Genomic DNA, 17,678 nt, shown 5'->3' with positions numbered 1-17,678 from the left:
AATGGATTTTATTTTTAAACACATCCTGAAGATATTTGTCTTTTAATAGGAAAGTTTAAACAATGTGTTGTCATGATAATGTGGTTGGAATTCTGTTACCTTATTATTTGCTTTCCATTCTTTTATTTATGAGTTATATTTTGCACACATCCTCTCTCTATGAAGAGACATTTTTTGGGTTTTTGTTTTTAAGAAATATCATTCATCTATACTTACGCTATTACCAAGTTCAAGAGTAAGATGATGTCCTTTAATAACTCCTAACATAAGAAATTTCTATTTTACTCTTATGATTTTGTCAATATGACATACGGTTTTAGACTTGAATTATTTTTATGAAAATATTTTACATTATATATCTTCTCTTTAACTACTATTCTACATTTCCAGTTAATTTTGAAACCATAATTTCAACAATTACTTATATTTACCTATAGGATTAACTGGTTTCAATACTTACCAAAAATCCTGTATTTTTAATTTACGTTGGTCTTTAAGTAGAGTGTAGTATGCATCAATGTTGCACAGAACACTCTTTTTCCACCAAAAAACAGAAAAGCAAAAAAAACCCGGACTCATTCATGACATTTTTTCCCCCATTCACATCTATATCCATCTGCAAATATCAAAGTCCTGAACTGCAGAATTTGACCTCCTTCACCTCCTCTATGGCTATCACCCTAGTTCAGACCATCATTATCGTTCATTGCAATTATTGCAATAGTTTCCTATCTGGCTCCTGTCTGGTCTCCTTCCAGTTTAAAATGTTAAGTCAGACCATGTTTCTCCTTTGTTCTGTTCCTTCCACTGGCTCCTCGTCTCACTCAGAACAAAACCCAAATATACTTCCTACTTTTGCTGAGCAAGCTCTCTGCCCTTCACTGACCTCTTCCCTTTCCCCCTCTCCTTAGTGCTCCAGCCACACTGACCTCTTGCTGTCCCCTCCAAGAAGTTGAGCTTACTCCCACCTGTGCAGACCCCTGTCTATTGTAATCTCATCCCTTGGAGAGCTGTCCCCTTGTGTCCCTCTGTTTTTCTCCCAAAGATCTCATTGAAAAAGCCTTCCTGTATTATTCTACATAAAATTGCCCTCAATCTCCTTCTGACCCCAGCAAGTAAATGGTTTATAACTCCTTTCAAGTGATGTAGAACATAGAACAATAGTAACCCTAAAGGAAAAGAAATTAAGATAGCTAACAGAATATGCTAAATTACAAATGGCTGTTTGTAATTATACAAACTTACCCTAAAACAAGGGCAATGTGATTAATAGAAGGGGCTGTAAGGAAAAGTTCAGGCTTTTGAATTATGAATACAAGAGCAAACTGAACACAGACCACACTAGGAACTTCCAAGATGCAGACCAAATGGAGACAACTAGCATGAGTGGAGATTCTGCATAGTTCTGTATGCCTCTGTGCCACACCATGTTCATGTCTTAGTATATTTTCTGTTCCGCTGCTCTTAAGAGAAGGCACTAAACATTTATTGGCTGGGAAAACTTGTTGATGAACCAAAGCATCTTCTACATTGTACTGTTTCCATTCTGCCAGTGTCCTATGAACTCATTCATGTCACAGAAGTATGCATATGGCATAACACACTACACTTCTATACTGGAGTAGCTTTGGTCCATTTCTTTGGTAGGTCTAGCACACCCAACCTTTATATTAACGTTTTTGTTTTTCTTTTTTTTGGAAAACCAACGAGATTAGCAAATTGTAGCTGTTATCTGTTGTTCCTAAGTTACATTAAGATCTACAGAACCCTCTTCTGGAAGACAAATTAAACAAAAGCGAAAGTTGGAAACGATTTTTGCTGATTTTTGTGTGAAAGCTCTGATGCAAACATTGTGCTTGCTTGGTGGTTATTGAAATACTAGAGAAGGAAAGTGCCTGCAGAATGTTCTGAAAATTAGATGTTTGAATGAGTCCTCAATATCACGCCAGCTCATCATTTGTATCTGCAATAGAAGTGAGCACAAAATCTTTCCTCTTTTAAGCAGGTCAAGCTCACAGAACCGGATGTGTATTTTAAGCTAAACTCTCTTTGCTGCCAAAATAGAGTATTTTAAACAGATCCATTGATTGATAAAAGGGAAATCTCCCCAGCAGATGGCTGAAGAAAATAATGTGGCAACTTAGAAAGTTGTTTGGCATTACCTTGAGCTGAGAATAAAGAGAGTAGTGGAAAATCTTTCTGCTGTTTTTATCACTTTGTGTCCTGAATTTCATTCTCCTTGCTTACTACATCAAATCAATGTAAGCCTTTGAAAAGGAAAAAACTCATCAGAGAATTAGGCAAGATCTGAAAATGACTTCTTTTTATTATGAGTTATCATTCTAGGTACATTTATCTCATTTTATCAAATAGCTTATATAGTAATTGAGGAGAAGGGCCTTTTGTGTGTGCATGTGTGTGTGTGTGTGTGTGTGTGTGTGTCCTCCATGTCACTTACTATGGGGATTTGTACCTTAATAATGTGGCCAAACAAATAATTGTGGGAGAGGTTATTGGAGCAAAGAGCATGTTAGGGCACTGAATTGCATGACCAAATTCTATGTTTAACTGAGTTATATGGGGCCATTGCCCATGGTGTGAGATTTGACTTTCACCTTTCAGTCTGGTGGCCAATAGGTAGGAAAAAACTTAACCACAGACTAACATGCCTTTCCTCTCTTCTGCCCCACTTTCTGCTCCATGCACCTGGCTCCTGAATATCTTAAATTCAACTGCTCAGAGGAAGAACACTGAGTAATTCTGAGGGCAAATTAGAATTATCGTTGGAATCTGAAATTAGCATATTATATAGAACTACTTGAGAAAGGAGGGTGAAAAAAAGGATGAAAATATAAAGTTGGAAATGTCTGTGGTTAACCACATAATCCGAGTCTTCTAGCAAATAAGCTATTTCCTGAGAGAAATGTAGTTACTTTGGAAGCGGTCTGAACTTCTAAAGTCACTGATGTACCATTACTATTTAAAATAGAGTGACTTACAAAAGGCTACTGAGAGGGTGGCCTGGGTGCTCCGAGGTTTCTCCAAAACACCCCGTGTATTCCTGAAGGGCACATGAAATATTTGGAGGGCTTGGCTCACCAAGCATGTCTATCCCAAATGTAATTTATGAGGCATTGTTTTCTACTCATTAGCTTAAATACTTTCAAAAAACTTTACTTACGTGATATAATTGAAGAAGAGACATGAATTCCAAATGTATCCAGAATCCCATCTTTTTCTATTTTATATGTTATACATCAGAGGTTGGCAAACTATGACCACAGAACAAATTTGGCCCACTGTTTCATAAATAAAGTTTTATTAGAACACCACCATGCCCATTCATCTCTGTATTGTCTATTGCTTTCATGCTACAACAGCACTGTTGAGCAGTTGTGACAGAGATAGTATGACCCACAAAACCTATTTACTATTTGGCTCTTTACAGAAAAATTTGGCCAACCACTGGTGTATATTATTACATTAGCAACAAACCTATCTATCACCAAAGATATAATAGATTTCTTTCTTTGTAGCAATCACATACCCCAAGGATACATAAAATAATTTCATTAGAATGAAATCATACTTCCAAAGAATTGAAGAAAATATTCTCTCTTCAAATTCAAGATCTGTTCCATCGACAGATGAATGGATAAAGAAGATGTGGCACATATATACAATGGAATATTACCCAGTCATAAAAAGAAACAAAACTGAGTTATTTGTAGTGAGGTGAATGGACCTAGAGTCTGTCATACAGAGTGAAGTAAGTCAGAAAGAGAAAAATAAATACCCTATGCTAACACATATATATGGAATCTAAAAAAAAAAAAAAAGGTCATGAAGAACCTAGGGCCTAGACGGGAATAAAGACACAGACCTACTAGAGAATGGACTTGAGGATACAAGGAGGGGGTAGGGTAAGCTGGGACAAAATGAGAGAGTGGCATGGCCATATACACACTACCAAATGTAAAATAGCTAGTAGTGGGAAGCAGCCGCATAGCACAGGGAGATCAGCTCAGTGCTTTGTGACCACTTAGAGGGGTGGGATAGGGAGGGTGGGAGGGAGACGCAAGAGGGAGGAGATATGGGGATATATGTATATGTATAGCTGATTCACTTTGTTATAAAGCAGAAATTAACACATTATTGTAAAGCAATTATACTTCAATAAAGATGTTTTTTAAAAAAATGTATGCAATGAAACATTTTTATCAGTGTTAAAAAAGTAATAAACCAGACATTTTTAAAACAAAACAAACAAAAATTCAATATCTGAGTTTCAGATTTCCTACCCAGGAATTAATTCCCATTAAAAAAATAGACACATGTTCAAAAAGTGTCCTTTTATTATTTCCTAGTAACATATATTGTATAAATACTCTATTTTTATATGACCTTTTACAAAAGCGATATAACTTAAAAGTTTTATCATTAGAAAGAAATGTATAAAAATAAATATGTTATTATAGGCATTTATTACAAACTATAGTCCTTCTTAGAAGGAACACACAGACCAATACTTATAAAGTACATAGAATTTATAGTAACATATTTTACTATATACATATGGAAAAAAGTCATTTTCTTTCATAGTAGAAGAGCTGAACAGACATTCACCAGGATATGACTGTTGGACCAGCTGCTGGGGATGGACCCGCTACCCCTCAGTAGCCTCCCCACCGTGAGATGTGTGATCTCAATGTCCCCAAACACTGGGGACCCTGTCGTACACACCCCATTCTTGTTCTGGCATTACATTCTTTTTGTGTGATCTTACTGACTTTCTTCAGACACAAACTGTTTTTTGTTTTTTTTTCCACATCCACATTCCTTAAGTAGGCTTACCTCAGGAGGAAAGAAATGTAGGAGGTACCCAGATCAACGGGCCTCCCCTAGCTTTTACCAGCATCTGATACATCACTGCTTTTCTTCCCCTTGTAGACTTAATGCTGTTTTTACAAATACATGGAATTGTTTCTTCGTCAAAATGAATTCACAAATAAAGACACAATAACGGCACAAGAAAGGAAAGATGGAGTCATTTGAGTCACTGGATGTTGCTAAGCATTTCTCATGCTGGACTGAATTCTTAACTCTCAGCAGAAGAGATGGCATAAACATTCTCTGAAACCACAGCAGTTAGGAACAGTGATGGTCAAAGATCCTATGTGTATTCCTTTCTCCCTCCATAGGTAGTGAGGTAAAGTAAGCCACGTCTTAAACCAAAAACCTCATCTTCCTCCTGCTTTTCATTTCCCAACCTCCATGATACAAAGCATTTCATCAGTACCAGGAAACAGGGACTGTAGTATTTCTTACACTTACTTTGACAAATGTTTCTATTTTTGTAAAAACTTGTCACAGACTTAACAAAAGAAATAATAACGCCCTGGGGCTTTCTCATGCTATATTATGGTCAGCTATTAATGATCCTCATAAACTACCCTATCAATTTTGTAACTGGCAGGAAATTCTGATGATCTAACTTCTTTTCTACCTACCTGTACCTCCCAACTCATCGGCACACCTCATTGATCACCGGCAAGGTGCACTGGATTCCTCCAGCCTTCTTGATTTCAGTGCATCAGCCCTTCCCCACTGCCCTTTTCCCTCAACACCGCCCCTGCTTAACTGCATTCTGCCATTGTGCAAAAGTCTATGTAATGTTTAGGTTTCTTTAAAGGATCGCAGCTCTCATGAGACAACACACCCCCATCATGGGACAGACACTGCAAGGTTCTCTTTTTGTAACCCTTCCCGCAAGTCTTGGAACATGGCGACCAATCCCCCAGCTGCCAGAGGGGACAAGGCAGGTCCGCACAAGGTCTGGTGCTGGCTGGCTTCACTTCCTTTGCACACTCTGAAGCGGGCTGCCCGTTGAGGTCTCGGCACTCCACCAGCCTTCTCTGCACACCCTGTCCACATGACTTGGAACATTCGCCCCACTCTTCAATGACCCATTCGGAGAAAGTAGGGATGGCGTTGAAAGATTCCTTCTTCTTCTTCACGAAATAGGTGTATTTAATTTTCGGTCGAAGGGCATTGCCCACTGTCAGGACTTGGATGGTTAAGGGCTCCTTGAGAGGGCTAAAGCTTCTAATTCTTTCCAACGCTGCGGAGGAGCCACTGTATCTCAGGACACTACCTTTGTACGTGATGTCTTGCTCTAAAGTGGACAAGGTGAAGTCGCCATTCAGGATATATGTGCCATCGGCAGCTTTGATGGCAAGGTAGCTTCCATTATTTCTGGATCCCCTCTGATTCCGTTGTTTCACTTCAATGTTTGTGGCTCCGGTTGGAATTGTGACGATATCGTGGTAGCCAGGTCTGCAGACAAGGAAAACAGAGATAAAAATCTCTCATTCACCAGCTAATCATATAATCAATACTTAGCTTAAAACACCAGGTAATCATTTAAGAATGTAATTTTTACCAGACCTGTAAAAAGTTACATTGAAATGATAAGACCTTCAGGATTATGGCATTTTAACACTTACTTTGCACTAGTAACTGATCCTGATATTTTCTTGCATGTAGATCCATTTCCTCCACAAATGCCACATTTATCGAACTTCTTTTTGGAGTCTATGATGCGATCACAACCAGCTTTTACACACTGTCCTTGCACGCAGACAGAGGTGGAATCTGGGCTACAAGGAGTGCCATCTACCACCTGAAAAAGGAAGGGCACGTACCTGGTGTTACACATTAACAAGGGCAAGAGATGATGCTAGGATAGTTCTGAAAGTTTTCTTCGTTAACATTACATCTTTGCTTTCCTGACTATCAAAATTAAAATAGTACTTTATAACACGGCACACACTATCCTTCTCTTTGGCTTTTTTTTCCATCTGAAAATATTATAAATTTTTTGATTATTTGTATCCTATCTCACTTTTAGCTAAGGTCAATAAGAGCAGAGCTTTTTGTCAATTTGTTTACTGCTGTATCCCCAGTATCTAGAATACTAGCTGGCAATAACAGGTGCTGAATAAATCACTTGAATGTTGAATCTGCAACTGGAGACTGTTTTCATAGCCTACAGTGATAATGACACATGATAATTTCAACCAAATTCAATTCTATTTTCTACCTCAGAGCCAGATTTATCTCCTCAGCAAAACAATGCTTCCATTAGTTCAGTATATGTTCTCAAACACAAGAGTTCTCAATGCTCAGACTTTCATTTTAATAAGTCCATTTGCACATACTACTGCTAGTCACCCAGTAACAAGTACTTCGGGCCACACCTAAACTATTTTCCAAAACCACTGGATGGTTTCCATGTTAACACATAATTTACCTAACCACGTGTAAAGGGTTTTTCTTCGCATATAGAAGTAATAATAAACCATTGCAAGAATCATAAGCACTGGATTCAAGCTTCATTCATAGCCCAAAACAGCACCAAACTCAAAGCAAGCAGTTGCCAATGTATCTAGAAGCAAAGCAGTTCTAACTTCAAATTGAACACGTTAATATATAAATTAGGGCTTCCCTGGTGGCGCAGTGGTTAAGAATCCGCCTGCCAATGGAGGGGACATGGGTTCGAGCCCTGGTCCAGGAAGATCCCACATGCCGTGGAGCAACTAAACTTGTGCGCCACAACTACTGAGCCTGCACTCTAGAGCCTGCGAGCCACAACTACGGAAACCCGCATGCCACAACTACTGAAGCTCTCGTGCCTAGAGTCCATGCTTCGCAACAAGAGAAGCCACTGCAATGAGAAGCCCACGCACCGCAACGAAGAGTAGCCCCTGCTCGCTGCAACTAGAGAAAGCCCGCGTGCAGCAACGAAGACCCAACACAGCCATAAATAATAAATAAATAAATTAAAATCTCAGCTTTTTATATATATATATATAAAAATTAAAGGAAGTACAACAGAGCTGGCATGAAAAGGGAGCAAACTAAGGCCTTGTTTCTTAGGCAAAAAGTCTGAAGAAAAGTCACTACCTTGGGCTGCAAAACGAAGAAGTAGCCAATGCCTTTGGCTTGACAGATGAGCTTGCACCTGTCCTTGGGTGAGACTCCTGCGTACTTGGGTGTCCACTCCACTGCGGGCCCGCTCCCAAAGGAAGCTTTGGAGAATTCATTGTGTGCCTCACACTGCTCCTCTCTAAAGGTTTTTCCTGGAAAGAGAAGGAGACGATGATGTTATCCGTTTCCGGCCTTCAACCACCCGTTTGCTGCGCATCCTTTTCACCTTCTCTCTACTCACCATTATTCTCTGGACAGTCCTCAATATTGCAGGACCTGTAGCGCACGCGCTTGCCCTCGCAGTACTTCCCTCCGTTCTTTGGGACTGGGTTGTCGCACTCCCTCATCGTATACTGAACTCCTCCACCACACGTTCTTGAACAGTCTCCCCAGGGCCCCCACGGACCCCAGCTTCCGTGAACAGGAGTCTAAATGGAGACACAAATGATCAGCGTTAGAAACCTCTACGGAGACCTTTTCAGGAAATAGAAGAGAAAGACATGGGACAAAGAATCAATAATACGACTCTATACTGTATCCCTGCGAGAGCCCACAGGTCAGGATGCTAACATGGTATCTAACGTTTTAGCATCACTTGGTCTCTTTCAATTCTAAATCTTAAAGGAGCGTGTGTTGCAGTGGAAAACTCACATCAAAATGCTTCTTGTCAGTCTTGTTCACACACTTGCCGTTGACACACCATTTCCCTTCTCCACAGCTGGTGCCGTCGGCCCAGGGGAAGTGTTTGGTCTGGCACACCAGCAATCCACCAGAGGTGCCTGTGCACCAGAGGGTCGTGCACGTGCTGGCCGCATCCGGGCAGTGTTTGGACTCATCCCCAAATGTAAACTGGCACTGCCGGTTGGCATCGTACAAGGTCCCGGGGAGATCAGAGGGGAGCTGTATGGGGCTCTGGGGCTTGTCCATCAAACATTCGCCTGCAAGGAAAAATGTCAATGAATATTAAGAAATAGCAAATTAAAGCATGCAGGGGGTAGATCAGTTTCAGAAAATACTTACCAAAAGTGATAATACATAGCAAAGCAATTTGAAAGCTGAAGAGTTTGGGGGGAAAATGCCAGAGATATTTAAACTATCATTAAGATATTATTCTTAATGGGATATTTCTGTATTAACAATGACAGGAAATCATTGGTCTGCTAAAAACTCAAGTTAATGTACTCTGGGAGCTACCTGACCAGAAGCACTATCTTTTACTGGAAATTAAGATCTAAAAATGCATGCGGTTGACAATGAAAGTCATTTTGAAGGAGGGAAAATAAAAAGAACAGAAAAGAAAGAAAGAGCTGGTTTCATTAGTACCCTACATGTGGATGGTTGGATAACATCTAGAAAGAGTAGCTGGAGCATCTTACCATGACCATTATCCAGAAATGATGTAATCATGTAAGCACTGCAAGGAGACCAGGGTTGGCTGCGGTCCAAATTGGAAAGCATTGACGCCATCATGTGGGAATCCCGGTTGACACCATTAACGCTGGCACATTGCTTTGCATCATCATGTGGCATGTTAAACACATGGCCTAAGAAGACATCCGAAACCCACATTAGAATACAGGGCATTTGCAGCATTTTTTTTCCCCAACAGGGATTCATTTGTCTCAAAGTGATATTTCTAGAGGAAGAAATGTGTTTTAGAGATAATCTATTTTAGAGACAATGTCTACTTTTCACAGGGTGTAAACAAACATGTAAATTTCCAAATACGTCCATAGCTCCTACCACCTTACTTTGAATTCTAATAAAAATGACCATGTTGAGAAGAGTGGAAAAATATTTTCTGCAGTTTCTAGGGAGCTCTGGCACCTTAAAATAGCAATATAACCTGAAGACTCTGCCTCTTAAATTAATACATAGTTTATCAATTTGAATTCATGAATTGGGCTAACTCTCACTCTAAAACAGACTTACCTAATTCGTGGGCTGTGGTGAAGGCAGCTTGTAAGCCATCATCCTCTATGACCGAGCAGCTTCTGCTGGGATCACATACAGTTCCAACATCTGCCATCCCAAGAGTATCACATGTCTGGGCGCCACACAGGTCCTACAAGGAGCAAAGGTATGTCCGTATTAACAGAGACAGAGCATGAACCTTGTGATCTCACTTTTTGGCAGGGTGTAACTTCACATGTGCTTTAGGGCATCTACATTCATTGTTGTTGAGTAGTTCTTTTAGGAGTACTTTGTGTGACTTTAAGATTTTCCCTAATGCCATTCAAAAAAGACTGTGAAACTTGAGATATTAAAATATTAAAAGAAATAAGGAAGATTAATCATGCTAGCCAATTAAAAAATATAAGTGACAAAATATTGGTAAAATGCCTTACATACATTTGCTTATTACAAAACTGATTCCCAAGAGAATACTCTCATCATTGGCAATGTCTTCCTCTCACCTGTCTGGTGAAAAGAATCGCAGTGTCATAGTGCTCTGCATCCCGGTCACTGGGCGGGTTGTGCTGCTTTTGCCAGTTGCAGAAGTTCCGCAGAGTGAGGGCAGCGTTGGAAGTCACTTCTGGCCCCTTCTGTTCCTCATAGATGACCAGGATCTTCACTACCACCAGGCTAACTGAATTCCGAATGCTGGGGTGTTTGTATAACCGGGCCGCCACCGAGAACAAGGTAAGAAGGTAGTGCTTTAGCCCACTGCCGTGGAACTCTGCCATGGACTGGTCGGCCACAAGCATAGTTTCCACATAGCGGGGGCTGGACACAAATCGCTTCTTTCTTAGGCTTCTAGTTCCTGTAAAGACACAAGGAAGATAGTTTGTTCAGGGGCAGTCTAGCCAAGGATAGTTACCTTCCCAGAGTATATAAAGAAAGCCTAACCAGTCAAAGAAAACAATACAAAAATACACCCGGAGCAACAATAACAAAAATATTTGCATTTCTTTTCACTGAAAATGTTATTTTTAAAGTTTTCTCCTTTACTGTAAATTTAAAAAAGGCCATGTGCTCCTCTGAGGGGTGTCAGGCTTTTTTTTTTTTTTTTTAAACAGGATTTCTTTTGTCCTCTCTGAGATCACACAATCTGAAAAAGGCAGTGTGCGCAACCATTCTCCCCAGCTGTAGTAAAATCTTGGAGCAAGGGGGGCAGGCAGAGCCCTGAGTCACTCTTTCACAGGCCAGGAATCAAATCCTGAATGAGATCATCGGGCTCCACGTGGAAGGCCCAGGGCAGGGCTGTGGCCTCTGCCGAGGGGCCGGGCCTGAAGAAATCTCAGCCTGCACTGCTCTGCTCGCTCGTTCCACGGGTCCCTGCGGTGCTCTGCTCTTGCCAAATCCGGGCACAAGGACCACCCAGTCTGCCAAGAAGCCGACTGCCCCACTCCCACCGCCCCAGGGAAATAAGTTCCTGCTTCGGACCACGGGGCCACGGCTGATTGTTTCGAAAAGAGCCCTTTGACTTCTGACTGAGACCCAGCCCCCAGGGAAGTTCTACGCTGGGCTCTGAGCACGTAACCGCTTCAAGGAGCGGACGTACAGGGGAGAAGAGGAAAATTTTACAAGCCACGTGAGAAAGTTCAAAAAAGAAACAAGGCACCCCAGTGAGTGACAGAATGAAAAGAACTAGACAGGAAGCACTGCACACAACAGAGAGAAACAGGGGAAGGCGGAGCAGGAAGGATCACCGGTGACTTAACTTTCAACAGTGCTTCTGAGCAGAATTATGGCCGCGAGGGGGAGCGCAAAGTGGGAGGCTGGTGGGAGGCGCGGAGAGGCGGGGCGAGCTGGGCAGAGACCTCCCAAGCAGGTTCTGCAGAGGGGCCCCGCCACTGCCAGCCGGTCGGGGTCAGACTCTTAAAGGGGGTAAAGGGAACAGAGGCCAGCAGAACAGGAATCGTAGCGCAGCTGTCCAGGCTCGCGGGCTGCACATTCTGAGGTCACTATCCCTCCCCCGCCCTCCATCTCTGCCCTCCTCTGGGCTCAGGGTGCGCGAACAGGCAGCGGTTACAAAACTAAGCGCGAAGCTGCAACTCGACCAAAGGACACATGCATAATTGTTAAAAAGAAATTAACAAGGTGGAAATAAGTCGCACAAGCTCACATTCAACTAAAGTGGGAGGCATTGGGTTACCAGCTCTCCCTTCCGGATCGGAACGCTTCTCCTTAGCAGAAACATCATTGATAACGTCTGTCCTCTCTTGATCATTCATTATTAGGGCAAATGGAATTAACTGCTCCAGCAGGCTTTGGTTAATTCACCAACCCAAATCTTAAGCCGCATTCCCTCCACACCACGTCTCCGTCCTGTCCGCAGACATAGGCTCGCGTCTGCGAACAGGACTCTACCCTCAAGTCGCGCAGCACAGAGAAGGTAGGGAAAGGGAGATGAATGGAGAGACAAGTGGGAACCACTCTTCTGGGAATGATACCTGTTGGCTGTCCCATGCGCTGTGTCGCTCGGTCCCGCGGCGGCCCCTGCGCCGTGGCGTGCTCGCCCTCCGACCCCGCTCCCCCCGCGAGCTGCGTCTCGTCGTCCAGGACCCCGCACCTGGCGCCGCCGCCACCCCGCCGCCTCCGCCGCAAGAGATGGAACTGGGGCCGCGTCGGAGGCTCCTCCTCGGCTGCGGCGGCGGGCGCGGGCTGGATGAAGTACTCCTCGCCCTGCAGGTAGAAGGCGCCGCGCACGCCCTCGCAGAGGCTGAGAGCGGCGGCGGAGCTGGGGTCGCCGTTCACCGTGCCAGAGTAGAAGCAGTGCGCCAGGTCGCCAACGGGATCAGAACGCGACGCGTCGGGCCCGGGTCTGCGCCCCACCGTCTGGAGCGTGAAGCCGGGGGCCAGGAAGCCGCGGTCCGGCTGCAGCTCCAGCAGCAGCTGCCGGCCGAAGGCGTCCAGGCGGAGGTGCGTGGTCCTGTGTCCTGGGTCGCTTTCCGGTGCCAGCAGCACCAGCTCCTCGTCTTCCTCGGTGGGGCGCCCGCGCACGCCCGGCAAGACCAGCAGCGCTGAGGCCGCGGCGAGCAGCAGCCGCAGCAGCACGGGCGCAGGCTGCGAGCCGCGAGACCGTCGCGCCGTGTTCCCCATGTCGCCTCCTGCCGTGCGCCTTCCGAACCCCGCGGGGACCGCTCGCGGCACCCGAGCCCCGGGAGGCACCGCGCGCCGCCGCGCACTGAGCGAAGGGTCTATTGTTCGGGTCTGGAGCGCAGAGCCTCGCTGGCCTGCCTCGGGATTGTTAAAATTAACAATTACTATGATTCTTGGAAAGTGCGCGCAGAGCCAGCCGCAGATGGGGCTCCCGGAGTCACTAGAGAGGAGACGCTGCAGTTCTGCCGGCGCGCGGGAAGTTTTTCTTCTAGCGAAGAGCTGGAGGCACCGCGCAGCAGGCTCTGGTGGGGTGGCTGATGCGGAGACACGGAGCGCCCTGGGACGCCTCCGGGAGAGGGGCCTTGGGCCACACGAGGATCGGCGCCTGGAGCTCCCCGCTTCGGTCTCCGCCTCGGTCGCGGTGCACCTCGCTCTGCGCAGGGCTCTGTCCTCTCGGCCCTACTGCGCGCCCTGGCTATGCAAAGGCCCCAGGCTCTGAGCCGCTTTCCAGCGAGTGCAAGAATGGGGCAGCCCGGGCCGCCTTTTTATAGTCTTTAAAAATGTCTCCGCCCACCCCCCCTTACCCCCTTTCTCCTCCCTCTTGGCCGCCTTTCTATCCCCGGGACGCCGCCCCCTGAACTCAGTCGGAGCGAAACCGCGCTCTGCGCCGCGGGCCTGGGCGGGGGGGCGGCCTCCGCTCTGGCTCGGCGCCACTGGCTCGTCAGTCTGGGGGCGGAAGGCGCAGGAGAGGCGCTGTGAGCAGCACTTTGTACGTCTGGGGCTGCTGCTGGGAGAAAGTACTCCCTGCCACCGCGCTCTCCCCCCGCCGTCTTCCCGGACTACCGTCCCTTCCCGCCGTCCCTCTCTTGCGGGAGCGCAGTTCGCGCGTGGGACTGCATTTTCCAGAAGGGACGGCCGGGGTGGAGAGCGAAGTCCTTTCTCGAAGATTTCCCTGCCGGGGTCTGTCCCTATGCCGGCCCCCTCTCTCACCGCATCCCACCCCCGCCAGCGCCCGCCTCTTCAATCTGGGAGATGAGCCAGGGCTCCCCTCTCTAGAAAAATACCCCACTCCACCTCTCCATCTCCCTGGCCTGCCACAGGCCGGTTTGCTGCAGCGTGCTCTCTCTTCGCCCCAACTTTTCTCGGGAAAGCTCGATAGGGCCCGCGCGTCCCCTAGAAAGCGTGCCTGCGTGAGGAAGCCAGGAGACACATTCCAGGCCATTGACTTTAAAATGGGTTTAAATTTTAAACCTTCGCCCTTCCCCCTTCCACCATCATCTCCCCACCCCCCCGACCCCCTCCGGCCCCAGCCTTAGAGACTTCTCAGTGGGAACCCGGGTTCACACTTCCGGAATAGGTGATCTGGAACGCGCGGTTCATTTCCCCAGAGCCTAGGGAGGGAACTGCGCATTCTCTTCATTCGAGAAATAATCAACTCCCGCCCAGTTTGCCTTCTTCCACCTACTAGCAGCTGCAGGACGTAGGCCAGGTTTGGCACAAACGTCAAGGAACCCCACTTTTGCACCCAGGGAGCGGCGGCATCGATGGGACTAGAAAGTGTACAGTGGGGAAATTAAGCAGTCGGTTTCCTTCCCCGACCCCTCCCTCCTCTTCCCCGAGGAAGGGAAAAGGCTGCCTCCGCGTTAGGAAAGCGAGAAAAGTTGAACCTTTCCACCTAGATAGGTCCCTAAGCAAAAGCGGAGCAGCTCTTCCATCGAAAAAGAGGGAGGGGTTCAATGACACAGAGGAAGGAAATGTTTCATAACGTTTCCCCAGGCGGAAAACCACGGGGACAATGGTGAGAACGACCGCCCCAAACCCGGGGCAGACTCGTGTCCCTCACACTCGCGCGCTCCCACTTCCTCGCCCGGCCCTGTCTCCTGCCTCGCCGCTCCCGCCCCTCAGTTTTCACCAAGTTTGATCTCGTCCCTTTCATTACTCCTCCCCAGATCTTCCCAACTTCATTCTTTTCTAGCCAAAAGCGTCCCCTGCAAGTCCTCCAACGCGTTCTTCTTACAACTTTTGCTTTCAGAAAACCTCTCCAACTTCCTCTTTTCTCTCGGAGTTCTAGATCGCCTACTTGAAAAACAAAAACAAAATCTTTGCTTCCCACTCTTTAGGAAAGATCAAATCAGAAAGAATGGCACAGAGAAGCAAAGCGTTTAAAACAACCCCTGGTCCCCATACACTTAGGTGTGGATGCTTTCTTAAGCGTAATTGTCCTTTCCTAAGGTCATTGTAATAGATAAATGCTGAATGAGTAACCGAGAAATTACATATATTTTAACAGCAGGTTAAAGTAACTCAATGACCAGTTTTTTTCTTTGCTCCTCCATTCTCCCACCATCTAACTATTTGACCCTGTTTCTGCCCACCCCCTTTCACCCAGTCTCTCACCCCATTCCATTATTCCTTCCAATTTAATATTGACATACACATTAATGAGTGGCCCCATTCATTTCTATACTGTCTAGCCTAACTCATTCTGCTGTTCTTTGAACTAAGATTTATTCCTCTTTGCTTCACAGGTTTCATTTCCCAAATATCCCTACTCCTCAGTTTGATTTCCAGACCTTTTTTTTTTTACATACATTTCCCCCCTCTGTTACAGTATTTTTTAATGTTATTATTACTATTATTTTTTCATTTCATTTGTTCTTTCTGTCCAGCTAGATGAAAGATGAGATTCTTAGGGGAGCATTTGAGGAAAAGTCACTTTGCACTTACAAGATCTTGACTATGGAATCATGGAAACATGACGACAAAGCCATCAATAAATTTTCACATTTCTTGCTCAGAAGAGGGCTCTGGAAACAACACACGGTGACCAGCAGTTGGGTCATCAGACTTGCTTTGAGATGGAGATTTCAAACACTTGAGGTGGCCTAGGGTCTGAGAGGCCTAACACATCCATAAGGGAAAAATGTGATTCTCTTGAATTGGTACAGGATGGGAAATTCAAAAGACCAGCAGAAAATGTGTAGTTTTCTAAAAACTCATGTAATGCATTCCAATCTGTCAACTCCCCTACATAAACTTTAGCTTTTAAAATGTATTAATGCAAGTTTGGCCTTTAGTTCATTTCTGCCTCCAGTGCATTCTGATTGGAGTTTGTTTAATTCAAGGCATACATTGCTAATCTTGAATGGCTTACTTCAACTCTATTATAATTTTTACGTATTTCATGTTGTATATCCAAATAGAGCTGAAAAAAACAGAGAGCTAAAGGCAAAAGTGGCCAGGAACATGGCTTTTTTTATTCACTGGGTTTCTCTCCAGATTTCTGTTCTTTTGCATAATGATTCCAATCTGTTGTGCACCTGTAGTTCTGGGAAATGATTCTTTTTTAATCACTTCAACAGAGGCATGGATGTAGGAGTTGCCAATTACTAAGCTTGAAAAACTTCATCCATGCTCAGAAGAACATTTAATCTACTTACTTTTTTTTTTTTTTAAAGATCGGCACTCTTTACGCATTTGTGGTAACACACAACTATATACACATAACATATATGTATATTTATAAAGAAAATAGTGAATTGAAAAAATAACTCGCTGTAGAAACAAGACCAACAGAGCAGAATTTGTGCATGGCACTAGTAAAAGTGATATGAAATACTGGGTCCTTGTAAATAAGTTTCACACTCTCACACTTATAAAATGATTGCTCTTTGATTTAAACATGCATCCAAAAGATCTCATGCTGTTCTAAACTCTGCCATATTTCTGATTTTCTTTTTCTAGACTATGTATAAGTTTATATAAATGTAAATGTTGATATGTTTTAATATACTGACCTTAACCAACTTTTATTATTTGTAGAGATTACCTAATAAAAGTTAAAATATTTGACATAAAATATTCCTACAACAAACAGTTTGACCTTTTAAAAGCTTTCTTTTCTCCTGTTAACAGAGAAAAGTTTCACACATTTTAAAGACACAATACTGGATTGATAATTCTCGAGAATTCTATACCAAGTATTCAACAAGTAGCCATGAAATGAGAGAATCTGGTCATATACATGAGCTGTTAGCATTGTTTTAGTGTAAACATTGTGTACAGAAATGATTAATGTACCTATTTCATAAACATGTAATGCTATTTATTCATATTTTCATGCCATAGGATTTACCAATTAGACATAGGAAAACTGTTTACCATTAGTGCTTCTTCTGGGGACATATAGCCTAAAATGATGGACAAATGGATATTTTATTTGGTTATAAATGAGAAAATAGAAAACATCTCTTTCAAGCAGGTTATAAACCCAGAACTATAACAAATATTGAAAACAGAAAAATGAATGTATATTGCATTTGGACTTACAATTGCTATGATCCCAAAGTCCAGCGTTTGCAAGAGTCTGTCCAATCCACTTCCTTTGCTTGGCAGATGTGGAATTGAACCTCAAAGTGGTTGTTATTGCCTAGGATGGTATAGCCAAATTGGGGGCTAAGAAATGACTCTGACTCATATTTTTTAATCAAATTCCTTTTGGAATTTTAATTATCTAATTGTTTGATTGGTAAGTATGTTGTCAGACTTGTTATTGATGTTGTTTCCAATTACTGCATTTAATTTAAATTCCGAGTAGGAGTTTTCTATCAATAAAAAATTCCACCTTAAAAGATTCACAGCCT

General features: G+C 44.0%; 1 protein-coding gene across 1 annotated transcript; it reads right to left on the bottom strand.

The window, feature by feature from the left end:
• Positions 1–4,337: 4,337 nt before the first annotated feature.
• ADAMTS1 (ADAM metallopeptidase with thrombospondin type 1 motif 1) lies at positions 4,338–13,487 on the bottom strand. The gene is made up of 9 exons (XM_082840513.1): positions 12,387–13,487; positions 10,407–10,753; positions 9,922–10,054; positions 9,366–9,533; positions 8,641–8,927; positions 8,231–8,417; positions 7,966–8,141; positions 6,507–6,682; positions 4,338–6,336 (listed from the first exon to the last, which is right to left on the bottom strand). Exons 1-9 carry the CDS (start codon positions 13,033–13,035, stop codon positions 5,637–5,639), a joined length of 2,823 nt encoding a protein of 940 aa, XP_082696639.1. The 5' UTR covers positions 13,036–13,487; the 3' UTR covers positions 4,338–5,636.
• Between the last annotated feature and the right edge of the window lie 4,191 nt (positions 13,488–17,678).

The sequence above is a fragment of the Leucopleurus acutus genome, assembly GCF_964270905.1.
Source record: "Leucopleurus acutus genome assembly, chromosome: 5".
In the NCBI taxonomy this organism is placed as follows: domain Eukaryota; kingdom Metazoa; phylum Chordata; class Mammalia; order Artiodactyla; family Delphinidae; genus Leucopleurus; species Leucopleurus acutus.
This window is presented reverse-complemented; position numbering and strand designations above follow the sequence as displayed.

Excerpts from the sequence above, each read along its gene's own strand:
- ADAMTS1 (XM_082840513.1), bottom strand. The coding sequence starts at position 13,035 with ATGGGGAACACGGCGCGACGGTCTCGCGGCTCGCAGCCTGCGCCCGTG. Across the intron at positions 9,534-9,921 it reads CACCACAGCCCACGAATTAG|GCCATGTGTTTAACATGCCA; the intron begins GTAAGTCTGTTT and ends ATGTCTTCTTAG. Across the intron at positions 8,418-8,640 it reads CTGACAAGAAGCATTTTGAT|ACTCCTGTTCACGGAAGCTG; the intron begins GTGAGTTTTCCA and ends GTCTCCATTTAG.